General features: G+C 30.4%; 1 protein-coding gene across 10 annotated transcripts in view; it reads right to left on the bottom strand.

Annotated features, from left to right (window-relative positions):
* The window catches only part of LOC129984378 (voltage-dependent calcium channel type A subunit alpha-1-like), a 391421-nt gene that overhangs the window by 116353 nt on the left and 260042 nt on the right, over positions 1 to 15026 (bottom strand). For 8 of the 10 annotated variants that reach the window (XM_056094255.1, XM_056094253.1, XM_056094248.1 and 5 more), the window contains exons 5-6: positions 9096 to 9196; positions 1334 to 1489 (exon numbers count right to left, since the gene is read on the bottom strand). In XM_056094255.1, coding sequence (XP_055950230.1) covers positions 1334 to 1489; positions 9096 to 9196 — 257 coding nt within the window. Of the gene's footprint in view, positions 1 to 1333; positions 1490 to 9095; positions 9197 to 10886; positions 10988 to 15026 lie in introns of all 10 variants that reach the window. The other 2 variants (XM_056094252.1, XM_056094257.1) reach the window with 1 other exon arrangement.

The following is a 15026-nucleotide window of genomic DNA, read 5'->3' on the forward strand; positions in this document are numbered from 1 at the left end:
CAAGTAGTATGAAATGATGGTTATAGCCTGCCTCTGACGAATTGGCGAATATGATATAAAAATTGAGTGACATCAAACAAATCCGTTATGATAAATTAAAAGACAGACGTGAATTTAGTAAAAAGGTTTTAATGTGAAATGTATTATGAATTTATATCTCTTGAACTTATCTAATTATGTTGCATAATGTTCAAATTTCAAAACGGGTTTTCGTAGTTCTTTGTGAGAATAAATAATTTTTAAGGAAAACAGTTAACAAGAATTTAGCAAAACAAAATCATTTTATAGAATATTCATTAAGTAGAAAATATGCCAAGTGAATGTGTTACTGTGAAATATTAGAAAATCTAAGATTATACAATAACACTGGAATAGACAAATAAAATATTCATTTATTAGAAAATACACCAAGTAACTGTGTTACTGTGAGGAATCAGTAAAACTAAGATTGTACTATGAGACTGGGATAGACAAATAGAATATTCATTTGTTAGAAAATGCGCCAAGTGAATGTGTTATTCTAAGGTGTGAGAATAACGAAGACTATGCAAAGGCACTGTAATAGACAAACAGAACAAGGGACGAGTCCTAGTTCTAATGCCATACAATTGCTTTGAAAGAAAGCTTATTAGATTGGCTTTCCCACGATTACTTTATTCTCCCACATCAATAGAATATTGATTATTGCATTGTATAGCTGAGAAGATTATGGGTTTATGCGTTCTTTCTTCTGGCTATACATTTAAACTGCATTCTTCTAGAATTGATTGACTAGTGTGCGTTTTAGCAAAGAATTTAGGTAGATACACTTGAACTTCCTAAATATAATATATATTGGGACTAAATTATATTGTTACACTTTAGGTGTTAAAAGTTTCTTATTACTGGAAGACACCAATTTAATCTTTATTAAGAAACTTTGACTTTTGGATTAAGCTAGATCAAATGTAGATTAAGAGGAAAGCTGGAACAAGAAAGATTGAAATAATCACTTTGGACTAAGTTGAACTAAGTAGGTAATTTAGATTAGGTAAAGAAAGTTATATCAAATGGAATTAGAACGATTACAATTATTTTCGGGATCTGATTTATTTTCCGTTTATTTAACGTTGGGTAATTTTTCAATGCTATAGAAATTTAGTTAAACTATTTCTTCTGAGTTAGTACAGCGTTATAATTGAAATGAATGTCAAAAAACAAAAAAAATTCTGCAATACGTTTTATAATTCGAGTTGCATGACCATTAAAAATGCTTAAAGACGTAAAATACAGCACTTTATTATGACACTAAGTGAAGCAAAAAGAAGGGAGAGACAGAGAGCGTTATACTTACATCTATCCACTATGCTGAAACAAGTTTTATGAAGAGCACCACTGTAAAATTCAAGGCCTATAATAGCAAATATTACAATGGCAAAAAGCACCAAGAGGCCGATTTGGAGTAGAGGTGCCATTGCCTTGATGATAGACTTGAGAACTACCTGAAGACCTACGGAGCAGAGAAAAGCATCGCGAAAAACACAAGGAATTAGTTCAAAACATAATGATAAAAGCACATTTCTAATATAAGAAACATTTAAGCAAAGTGTTGGCCATGCAGAAAAAATATGTTTATTAGAATGCATGTTATATTGAAAGTTACTAATGTTGATAAAAAATAAAGGCATGTTTTGATAACTCTATAACATAAAGTGTTACAAGCTAATGAAAATAAGGTATTTTACAATCTCCGCAGACTAGTGATGAATTAAACACAAATGATAAGGATCGATATCTATTATGTACAGATTATATTTCTTAAGGATGGAAACAATGTCACGATGAAGCATATAGGCATTATTTTTATATACACTGTGAAAAATTGGCGAAAAGAAAGTTTTTCAATGAATAGTCACAGGGCTAATTATAGAATCTTAAAGTGACTTTTAAGTCTGCACTGTTCACAAAAAAATTCTTTCACTACTACTGATCAAAGTTGCTCATTATGATGTATAAATATAAGGTACAAAACTCATTAAAGCATAATAAATTTAGCTGCCTTCAATGAAATAATACATACAAATAAAGGTGATTAATCGGATTTATTGCAAAAATCATCCTTAAAATAATAGGTTGGGGAAAAGAAATCAATTATTTTTTTCGGTAGATGGCTGTAATGATCGATATCTCTTAAGGTATAGATCAAACTATTTTAGATTAATGCTTGTTGGAACGGTGGTAATTTGTACTAAACAAATTCTTTTGCTGTTCTTTGTTTGGTCCATTCAGTTGAGAATGACAGGTGTTAAAAATGGAAATCAACAAAGAGAAAATTCGGTACGTTTTAGTTTTTTTTCGATAAAGGAGAAAATACAAGCTGAAATTGTGAATTTTGTTTATGATCCCGAAACTGTAACAGGTAATTACGTGCCATTTTGCTTTTGTCGATTCCGTTTAGGTCGTCGCGAATGTCGATAAAATCTCAGAAATAATCGATATTTACCGGCATATTAGCAGTTGTAGCATCGTTCAGAAGAAAAAGATCAACCATAAAAGAATCTAAAAACATTTACACAAAGCTAGATTCAGAAATAATGTTTTCGTGCCACACCTGTTAACAGATGGATCAAATTTCTATCTGAGAAACCTTGGCTCAATGGATTGAAATCGACCTTTTTTTAAATGGATGGTGGCTCGGGATGAGAAATGGGTCACATAAGACAGCATTGTGAGAAAACGATCGTGGTCAATGCTCGGTGAAGCAGCTCAAACGATGGCCAAACTAGATGTAATGGCCAGGAAGGTTCTGCAGTGCATTTGGTGGAATTGGAAAGGCATGTTTATTTGGAGTTGCTTCCATATGGCCAAACACTAAATTCGGATCTCTACTGTCAATAAATGGACAATTTGAAGCTAGCGATTGATCAGAAATAGCCAGAACTGGCCAACAGGAGAAGTGTTGTGTTCCATCAGGAGTGACATGCCAGAAACTCCGGGAGCTTAGTTAGGAAGTTTTGATGCATCCGCTATATAGTGTCGACCTAGCACCAAGTGATTACCATGTTTTTCTTGCATTGCAAAATTTCCTTAGTTATAAGAAATTGGCATCAAAAAAAGATTGGGAAAAATCGATGACTAGATTTTTTTTTAGTAAGGACCAAGACTTCTATGGGAGAGGCATTATGGAGCTACCTTGAAAATGGCAACAAATTATAGAACAAAGCGGTACATATTTGACTAAAATTGGTAATGAGTAAGTTAAATAAAGGCTTGAAGTTCACTTAAAAATAATGGATTTCTTTTTCCCCAACCTAATATATTCTGACTTCATTACATTTTTAAAAATTAAATTTTTTTTTTAAAACCAAACTATCTCTATTTTTAACTAAGTTCTGCAATCATTGAATAGTTCTCTTTTTTATGATAAGTAGAGAAATAGTCTTCCAAATGCAATGCAATTTTATAAGATTTTTATCCGTCAAATCTGTAGCTTTTCTCAATTGATGTGAATAGTATACGTCACATCTGACGATAACAAAACAATGTTACCACGTTGGTGTCACTGGATTGAAAGTATTATTTATTTCTTCGTTTAAAGGAAAAGTATAGGCTGAAATATTTTTTTCAATGTTTGATTATTTTTTCAGTGTTTTATTATTCCAAAAGGGAAATATTACAAGTTTCTTTCACTTTGTTATCATATTCAGCTTGTTGTCACTTTCTTCTTATGTTTAATCTTTCATTTTTATCGTTCGAAAATAATACAAAAATCACATGGCTTCGTAAAAAAGCGTTCTTCTGTGCCTAATTCGTTTAGAGACATTATGTCACTCATTTTGAAACTCATTTGAATAATGTTCTGGTACTGAAGTATTCTCGTATGATACAGCTAATTCGAAAAATGTAATTGTTTTGTCTGTTTTTTATGTTTTTATCTATGAGATGCCCGGAGTGCTAAAATAATAATCAGAAAAAAATAAGCCTATGACAAAAATTAGGACCAAGTAAATCCGCTTTATCTAACGCTCTAAAACACGAAGCGTACGCAAGAACAGTATTTGAAGTAAACAGCAGCACATAAACAGCAAATCAGACGTAAACAGCCATAACAACACAAAGCCGTCAGAGAGAATGTCGCAGAGGGGAGACGTCACTCAACTTTCCATGCTTCTCGAGCATTTGTTACTCTTCATAGACTACTCGTTTTGGCTGATATATTTAATATTATGAAATATCTTGTCTCTAATTTTTATTTCTTGAACAAGACATAGTTTAAGTTATTTTAAATATGATTTTTATTCAAATTCATGTAGTAGGATGTATTTCCTCTCATTCTTTTAATTCTTTTTTACCTCCTTTAGACAGAAAACTTTAAAACCATCTATACAAACATTCAGTTACTATTTTATGGATTAAAATGCAATCATACCAATTCATCTAAAATTTTTATCATTTCTATTCCATTAAGTGAACAAATTATTATAATTATTGAAAGTATTGAGAAGGTATTCTTAAATTATAAAAAAGAGCATTTTAACCTACAGTCTTAAAATATTTTTTTTAAATAAAAGATGACTTCAAAATAAATCTTATCATTATCATACGATGTTATTCTATAAAATTTGTTTCTCTTTATCGGACGCATCAAAACTTTGTAGTACCTAAAATTGTAAATTTCTATTAAGAATGATTTTCAATGTAACGTTTCTTTTTCTTTACATTTGGCTTAGGAAAGTAGACAAAATTACGTCTAAAATTGATTTTTTGAACTAAAATTGCATTACATTGTTTAATTGCATCAAAGTAAAGGGAAATAAATAACAATTGATTTCATTTAGATATCCATCTGAAAGTGATTTTCTTCAAATTAAATGCAAACAGAATCATGAAATCTCGAAAATTCAGCTCATACCTTAGTCTCCACTACTGGCTCTGACCAATTCTGAACTTAGAATAAGATTTAGAAGTGAGATGGAAAAAGATCAATCAATTCTGAGTTGCAGCAAAAGACTTCAAACAAAATAATCCATTTCAAACTGTCCCGAATTAAGGTGGTTTAAGGTGAATCGTTATTTTGTAATCGTATAGGAAGATATGTGTTTTCTTTCATTGTCGACGATAAACATTTGACAGCTGATAATTGGTTTTAAAAATATAATAGAAAAAGCATTTAAATATTTTGAAATATTATTCCATTATATTAGAGTTTAAAATTTCTAAAATGAGCGTATTATAAAATAGAAACTCTCTGGTGTCATCAGAGTTTCTTCAGACAACTAGTAGAAATACAAATGTAGGTCAAAAAATCTAGAAATTGAATAAATAAATGGATTGCGAATTTAAGTCTATGAAAAAAAAAAATTATTAACATCAATACCTAAATTTTAAAAAAAGCTCCCAGATTCATGCCATCTTAGTTTTCCTTTTAATTTAATATTGTTTTGAAATTGTAATATTGCTTCCTAGCTCAGTAAATCTCCTAGTAGAAGGCAGTTTTATGGTCAAGTCTAATGAATGTTTAATGAATGCCGGATCAATGACCTTTGACCTTGGAGATCGTTTGGCGACGAAACAGAAGATTCCAGAATCAGTAGAAATTTTAGAGATAGATTTATCAGGAGAACCGTGATGATCTTTTTAGAACCTTATTTGTCTACTACGAAAACTATAAAAAGCCGTCAGATAGAATAGGTTTCAGACGAGTTAACGAGTTCAGAGAAGTACATAAAGCAATGAGTCGTGTGCTGTGTAGCTAACCACTATTAAGTTGAGCATTGTGTTTCAGATGAGTCAACAGTCGGGGGCAACTCAAGCGGAGAATAGTGGAGGGGAGACAGTGGAGAATAGTAGACGTTGGAGAGGCGTGAATAGTTGCATGAAGTCTCTCTTCTGCATAACTCTCTTTGAGTGCTTTGTGCTGTTACGATTGTTTCTTACAGATTTACTACTTGTGAGTTACTGTTCACTTTAAATGCTGTTCTCGTGTATTCTTTGGATGGGTTTTGTTGATCATGTGTTAATGTCTTCAAGTAGAATAAAGCGCCTTTCTTTTTTTTAAGCCTGTTAAATTGTTTACCGTACAACCATTACATCGAATCCGTTGAGTTTCGGTCTACGGATATTTTTTTATAAAAATATATATTAGTGGTGCTATCGAAAAATCTTAGCTAGCGAGTTACGAGTGATAAAACAAAAAACATTTGATTTTATCTTATCCGATTATTATGCGATTTAAGTGGAATATTATTAGAACAAAATCTACTACCGAGTGTGTTTTCTTTTATTCGAAGTTAAACTAATTTCTTAGTGAGTTTGGTTATTTAAGTTATCTGAAAAATAAATATACAGTAAGACAGACATATGAAAAACGCCCAATTCAATGGCACACTTTTAAGAATACTAATATAGAATTAGGTGCATATACATAAGTAATTTATTGATATTGATGATTTATGATTATAAAACTGTAAAAGCATGAAATTTTCGCAGAGTCGAAATAAAGAAAAAGAAATTCGGTCTTATTAAAAAATGGTCTTTATATTATACGGCAGAAAAGTTTTAAACAATTTTTTGTTTTTTAAATAGAATTTTATTAAAATTTTTTATTATTGTTTGTATAATTCATGGAACACTTAACATTTTATAAATTTTGAATAATTTTTAGCCGGATTGATTTAAAACAGTCATACGTTTAACATAATTAAGTTTTACATAAATAAGTTTAACATAATAAGTTTACAAGAAAATTAAGTTCATATTTGCTTAAAGCAGTATATAATCATACGGGAAAAACTTTATATATGTTTTATTCAAATGAATAAACTATAATAAAATAAAGTCCAATCTTTGTCTCTAAAAATATTATTTTAAAATTGTTCGATTTTTATAAATACGCTCACTCATGGTAAAAAAAAAATATTTTCACGTTAAGATATTTTCCTCTTGAACACTATCTGAAAATATATGCCTTAGTAAAAAAAAAGTCAATAGAATAAAGTTTACTCTGTTTTAAGGGGCTTGAATAATTTTGGTACTTTTTGAAATTTTCAGTAAAAGTTTTTTATTAACCAGCTTTCTAGTTTAGTAAGTCTATTTAATCATTAAATTATAAATAGAGGGGGGAAAATAGGTGCTTTATTTTTTCTGTTATAAAACGAATATATATATATATACAGTATTCAGTGAAAAATAATTGGATTTTTGCTTTGTACAAAAAGGGAATAGTCAACGATCTTTGTTTTATAATAATCCAAACATTTTGTTATTTCATTTCGTATTTGGTAATTATATGAGCAAATTTTCTTACAAAAGTAATCATACTAATGTTATATTTATTTGCATTTCCATGAAGAAATCTCATTATCAATAACTAATATATATGCACCTATGATAAAAAAAATGTATGAAAATACTTTTAGGGTATTTCAACTGTTAGAGAATTACAGTATGACAATCATTCAAATATTTTTATAAATCCTCTATTCAAATATAACCAGAACTATACAAGTTTGCCTGAAGAACAAATATGGAGAACGGAAAATTTAAATTATTTATTTGTGACAGCGATTTTATAATTGGTAATGAGCAATATTTCAATAAAAGCAATAGCGGTAGAAATAATTTCTTCAAAATTTTATATTAATGAATTAATGATTCTTTTCTGATGGATTATTGAACACTCCTTGAACGATATGAACCATTTGCAGAGAAATTTAATACTTTACAGTAGAAAAGAAACCGTTCTTAATTGGATTATTCTATTTGGACATCTTATTTAAAATAAGTAGTTTTTTTTCTTCCATATATTTGCATATTATTTCGATTGTGAAACCGGACAAAACTAATGTAATTTTTTTCAAATTTATATTTAGTTAGCAAGTTTTTTTATTGCTAACATTCACAATTAATCAAATATTTGATGATTTTATGATTAGTAGGTTAAAAATACATGCAAATATGCGTCTTTTTGAGAAGCTCGTTGGTAGAAAGTACCAAGGTTTTCATGGTTTTACGATATGATTGTAGACTACCAAAGCTCTCCGCAACATTTTATGGATTTCATACTCTGATTGTGAAGTACCAGACACTTCAAAAACCATTTTATTGCTTTGAGGCACTTAGCGGTTCACTAACAAAGTTTTACACAATTTTTATGGCTTTGCGATACTGATTGCAGACTACCAAAGCTCTTTGTAATATTTTATGGTTTTCATACACTGATTGTAAAGTACCAGGCATCTCAAAAAGCATTTTATTGCTTTAAGGTAGTGGTTCACTATCAAAGTTTTACGCAATTTTTATGGCCTTGAGACACTGATTGTAGACTACCAGAACTCTCCGCAACATTTTATGGCTTTCGGATTCTGATTGTAAAAGTACTAGAGATCTAAAACAGCATTTTATTGCTCTGAGGCACTTAGTGGTAAACTACCAAAGTTTTATGCAATTTTCATGGCTTTGAGAAACTTATTGACTACCAGAGACTTTCCGCAACATTTTATAATTTTCACACTCTGATTGTGAAGTACCAAAGATTTTAAAAAACGACGCGGTACTTAGTGGTTGAATATCAGATTTTTTTTTATTTAATGTTTCACAGCTTTGAGAGGCTGTCTGTAAACCCGAAGAGATCTTCACAGCATTCTATGGTTTTCAAAGTCTGATTGTAATATATCAGAGATCTGAAACCATGTTTTATTGTTTTAAGACACTTTTTGGTTGACTATCAGAGTTCTCACTCAGTATTTCATGGCTTAGAGACACTGATTGTAAACTATTCGTGTTCATCGCAACGTTTTATAGGCTATCAGATATTTAGTCTATCAGAGTCTTAACCATGCTTTATTTCTTTAATAGACTTAATGTATGAGAAATAAAACTCTTGCGCAAAGTTTTATTGTTTTGAGACGATTCTTGTCGATTGCCAGAGCTCTTATTCAACTTTGTTTCATCGGTGTCCATTTGATAAAGAAATATAAACCTTTCTCAATTTTCCGACCCTTTACAAGCAAACTTGTAAACTCCTTGAATTTGTTTTTTTTTTTTTTAATCTATTGAATGATTGTCATCCAGTATCCAAAACATATAGAATACATTGTCGAGGGAAGTGAACTTACTTGGTATACCAGATACTAGCTTCAGAGGCCTCAAAACTCTAATAGCTCTCAACGTTCTCAAGTCTACATCTAAGTCTTGGGGTACAATGAATGTTATACACCTAGAAAAATGGGAGGATATCTACAGGTGTTTCTACGCTAAAGGGATCAACAAATGCAAGCAACACATCGCATCCAAACTACTGGAAGACTAGAGAGCCGTCACACTAACTACGTGAAGCAGGAAACTGCAGTCAGAAAATTGTACTTCCTGGTTTACGGAATATACTATTCATTCAATAGAAGTACAATGTATTTCGCTCAGTACATTGTCAAGAAACAACTCAACAACGTAAAAGATTTTAAGTTCTATAAATTATATTTTCCATGAAAATTAGGATTTGTATATAAATAATTAAGAATTCTAGCTTCACTAGATTTTCTAGTTCCGGGATTGCTATTTTTTTCATATTTCTTCCATTAATTAATCGAAATTCCAGTATTCAGTTTATCGAAAGAAATTTTAATAACCGAAAACTGGCATAAAAAAGCACCTATATCAAAATTATTTTGAAAATCAATCATTTTTCCGCGGAAGGCTACATTTATCCTCGGTTAGTTACGCTTATTGAGGAAACGCAGTAAGCAATTCATAAAAAAATATTTATATATGGCAAATTTGACTACAATTTTAATCATACAATTTTTGAGATTTTCCTTCTTCCTATATTAATAATTCTTTTTTGTCAAAAAAGACAAATAAGAAAATTATTGAAGTGAAATTAAGTAATTTTGTTTAGTTCATTTTAACTTCACGTCAAAATATTTCTGAGAAGTTTTGGTATGTTAGCACGTGTACATAAACATAAGATATTTACACATTTGCTTATAATATTTCACAAATCCCTTGATAATGTTTTGCATAAAATTATAATTAGAAAATATTGAATACTAAACAAAATTTAAATTGTATGATATTCAAAGAGACAAATTTAGTACCAGTAATAAGCTTCTATAAATATGCTTTTCCTATGTAAATTTCCTTCAATATATCGAAAATATAAAATTTTCAGTTATTTGCAATACTTTTTTTACACTATGAATAAATCGTATTTAAAAGAATTTAACCACAAAATGTATGACCTTCAAATGCATAACTTTTCAAAAACCTTTTTTATGATTGGTAAGAAAGTTTCCAATTAAATATATTATTTAAAAAAACCCATATAATCTACAAAAAATATATCTTTAGGATTTCACACTATTCTCTTTATATAAACCATGAATAAAAATATTTCATCATTACTTCTACATTTTCTAAATACCATTGTAGAAATACAAGTTTAAAGAAGAAACTGATACATACATGAAATGATATAAAACACTGAGAATACATAATATTTGAAAATTTCACATAAAATCAATATGTACATATTTGAAAAACATCATTATATATATAATTCATAAAGATCATAAAGAAAACCATGTAATACACTTTTCATATGACTAATCAATGACTAAGAAATACTTCTGGATAGACTAATTGAGTACTGATGATTACGGGGACTATAAGAATAGACCAAGCACACACTGAAAAAGAAAGAGATAGTATTCTAAAGCACTATGAGATAGACTACTACGAGGGACTACAGAAGTAAACTGTCTATGTCATTCGGCAACACACCCAGTGGATGTCTCTGTCGAGCTCTAAATGTGAGATTGTGATCTAGATGATGTGAGTGGGAACTACAGATTGTGACCGAGGAGAGGTCTATCTACACTTCGCCTCTTTCAGTCCCACTCCAGACTTACTTGGTGTTCTAGACACAAGTTTCAGTGGACGTAATACTCGGAAGGATCGAAGCATGCGTAAATCTAAGTTTTCGCTCTCTTCAGCAGTTATGTTAATAATCCTGAAACGAGTAAAATCTTTCTTAACCAGGGGAACATCCAGCAAGCAAGGAAATGGAGGCTGAAAAGTTGGGTGGAGTTTTGATGGAGGCCAGGTAACGTACCGTTATGTTTTTCGCGAATTTTCCCAATCTTCATTTGCTTATTTGTTTTGTGTTTCTTTTATATATAATTACTGGCAGTGTAAAAGGTCATATATCAGAAGTTTCAATTGGCTGGAATCTAATAATCAGTACGCCTTTATATCACTGATATTATATACTAAGATGGCTGTAAAAGGTTAGCTTAGTTTATTAATCACTCGTTTTAAAGCAACACTAGGGCTATTTTGGGAACGGTTCACGTAATTTTGAACCGCGGTCAGATGACGAGGACGACACTTGAGCTGGCACCACTCTCTCCAAACTTCCACACTACACCAGCGAGAGGATATTTGGCCCCAACGGCTTTAGTGTGCCCTAGACCCACTTATACGGCAGTTCTTTGGTAGAATCGGGTCTCGAACTAGAAACCCTCCGGTTCCGAAGCCAAGACTTTACCAGCAGGACACAGTGGTCCGGCTGTTTAAGTATTTAATGCATTAAGAAGGCTATTAGTTGCTTTGGCGACTATAATTACGGCTTGGCATCGTTGGCAATTTGAATACCAACTAGAGGATTTCAAGCATTTGGATTTTCAGCATAAAACCTTTTGAATTTTCATTGACGACGTGCATAATAGCATATCGCATAGGTTTTGAAATCGGTAATTTTTAATTGTTCAGTTTAGGGTGCTTAGAGGCTTAATAATATCAGATCTTATATTTTTGAACTTTTTAATTTTCAATTGCCTGCGTACTATTATTAACATCGTTAAATTTAATAACAGATTATTAATGGCTTTTCTGTTTACTTTAATTTTTAGCTGCTCGTGCCTTGATATTGATAAAGATAGATCTAATTACAGATAGGCCAAGTTTTTTGTGAATTTTCTAACTTCCAATTATTTATTAAATGCCACTTAATCGTATGTATGCTATCAATGAACAAGTGAAATACCATATCTCATGCTTTCCGATTTCAAACATTTGAAATTTTAATATTTGACCTTTTTTGCTTTCAGTAACGTTGTGTGTAAGTACTGATTCTGACATTCTTATAACCACCTGTTTTTTGTTATTCAATAAAGAGAGCTTAGAGGTCACTATATTTATGCCTTAAGTGCATGTTATGAAGAATCTGATATGCTTTTCAATTTTTTTTTTCAGTTGCCTAAATTTTGTTATCGACAGAGTTATATTTGATAACAGATTATTTATAGTTTTTGAGTTTAATTTTTCGAATCTCATATTTTGCTATTATGAAGATAAATTTAATAACAAATAGGCAATTTTCTTTGAATTAAATGACATTTAAGTTCCCAAATATTATCAATGAGTAAATGAAGTAGCAGATCTTTCATTATTTTCGAATAATCTAAATTTCATGTAATAAAAGATCCATTCCATGAATAAACTCTACTCTAACGATAAAAGCAACTTATCGTTTCTTAAATGCACATAAACATATTAAATTCATTATTTTTAGATGTTTTCACAGACCTATTTTTTGTAACCTCAGTATCAATGTGTGATTTATTATTAATTCTCACAATGTAGTTATTAATGAGCTGAGTATAAACTTGTTAAGAAATTGAATAATTCTAGTTATTATAAAAATGCTAAAAATAATAGATCCAGATCTTAAGAAAATTGCTGTAATACTTTCTAAAGATGTTTTACTTCACAGTTAAAGAATGAAGAACATCAACGAATTGACAAAAAATCTTGAAAAAAATACAGGAATATTTGTACCTGCACTTAAGTGAACTTCCCGATAGTAATTAATAGAATTTGATCATTGGAAATAAACAAGAAATGATATTTTGTGGAGATCCATCTAATTATAAAGCGATGCAAATAACAAATAAAAAAGAAGAAAAAGTGAAAAAGTTAGAGAAAAAAAATTCCAAAGAAATGGGCAAAACAGAGTGGTAAATATTGTAAATGGACTTGTTCATATCCAAATGAAAGAGAGAATTAAGATAATCAGTCCCATCACAAATACAAAAATGTATGAAAGTCACAGCGCCAGAAAATACATGGCCGAATGTGGTGAATGATTTTTCTGATGATCAGCTACAAAAAGAATAACTATTTTTCAAATTGCGAACTAAATTCGCTAACTTGATTTCTAAATTCCAAAAACTTTTTACATTCTCTTATGCGAATTATAAAAAGAGAAAATATTGCCATTACCAAAAAATTCGAACTCGGTATGTCTACATATTTCCACGTTTCAGATTAACTGGAATGCAAAAAAAACACATTTTTGATATAATGCCTGTCTATGAACACGATAAATCAAAAACGCTTTTAACTAAACATCTGAAATTCTGTATATGGACTTTATACCAAATTCGCAGATTTCTATTAAATTTGGAATCCATACAGAGGAAGTCTGGCTGTCTGAGTACAGTAAGTCTGAAATGTATATAGATCAATAAAATTTGGTACATTGTAAGCGTTTGATATAAAGACTAAATGTCAACTTTATCAGGTCCAACAAATTTTGATTTTGAAATGTATTATGTTATCTACGTTATCATCACAAAGATAGGCGGAAAGAAGATATTTATATACATGAAGACCAAATGTTTAATTTTATTTATATAGATTTTTGCCCCATTGAGTTATCATAAGAATGTACATATGGATAATACAGATGGCGTTTTAGTTGGATCATTTCCCAAATGTATAATTAAATGGAGTGAAGACGTCAAGCCAAATTTCATCCATCTAGATTGTTCCATTTTTGAGCTATGTTATTCATATATAAATATGCACAAATTAACTCAGAAAGAAACTTCCAAAATATTGTCTTCGAATTTAAAAAGTTCCAAAATTTGAAATTTCACTAAAATCTCGAGATGGAATTTTCTACCCATTAGAATATGTTCTTTTTGCTCACTTCGTTTACAAAAATAAATAAAAACAGCTCTTGCCTTCCCTTAGAATATCGAGAAGTGGCTTAAAATGAACTTTACGCAGAGTCAGAGGATAATCCATGATAATTTCTATCATGGATAAGCTCATTACATTTCTTTGGCTTCAGATGAAATAAAGAACCTTGGAGAAAGACTCGAAGGAGGGAAAAAAATCAATTTTCTCTGCGTAAAATAATGGGGAGGGAGGGGGGAGGGATCCAACAGGAATGGTCTTCCAGAAACTTTCTCGCATACTTTAATTAATGTGTTATTCCTCGCATATAAACGGTAGAGTCTGAGTAAGAGCGTGAATGACTTGAGTACTCAAATTTATGTTTTCAGAATCTCACATAAAAGTGTTTTGTAGTAAAATGAGAAAAATGGAGTATGAATTTTGGAATCCATATTTTTAACCGATTTAAACCAAAACTGGACACAAAACTTCAATTTTAATAAGAAGCCCACATTCAAAATTCTATTTATCTAAGAAGTTGCGTTTTTGTATGATAGCATTTGCATGTATATGAGTGTATAGAATATACATGCATATAGAGTTGTTTCCAACAATTTTGAAGTTCAATTGCATTTTTAGTTTAATTCCTATGTTTCATTTATGTTTGATGTACAGCCTATGGCTGTATTCCAGACAACCTAAGCTCTTAGGGAAAACAATAAAGAAAAGAAAACTGAAATAAATAAAGAAACCCACAGAAATTTTAACATAAGTACAGAAAGAGCAATCAGGTTTTAGCACAATTTTTATTACAAAGATATCCATTAAACATTTTTCGAAAAGCTAAGTTACGGAAAATGATACCAAACGAATAACATAGAAGTCTTAGTAAAATGTGTGATATGAAGAATGGAATATACCAGTTGAATATATAATTTGTTGTATGTAATTATTTTTAGAAGATGACAGCCAATTGAAGAGTGGGAAAATAATTGACTTAATCTTTACGAAGTATCCTTTAACACAGAAGGGAATCCTTATGAAATATCCCTGACATTTCTGTCGTTTATCCCTTAACACTGAAG

Source organism: Argiope bruennichi, chromosome 9, assembly GCF_947563725.1.
Source record: "Argiope bruennichi chromosome 9, qqArgBrue1.1, whole genome shotgun sequence".
Classification (NCBI taxonomy): Eukaryota; Metazoa; Arthropoda; class Arachnida; order Araneae; family Araneidae; genus Argiope; species Argiope bruennichi.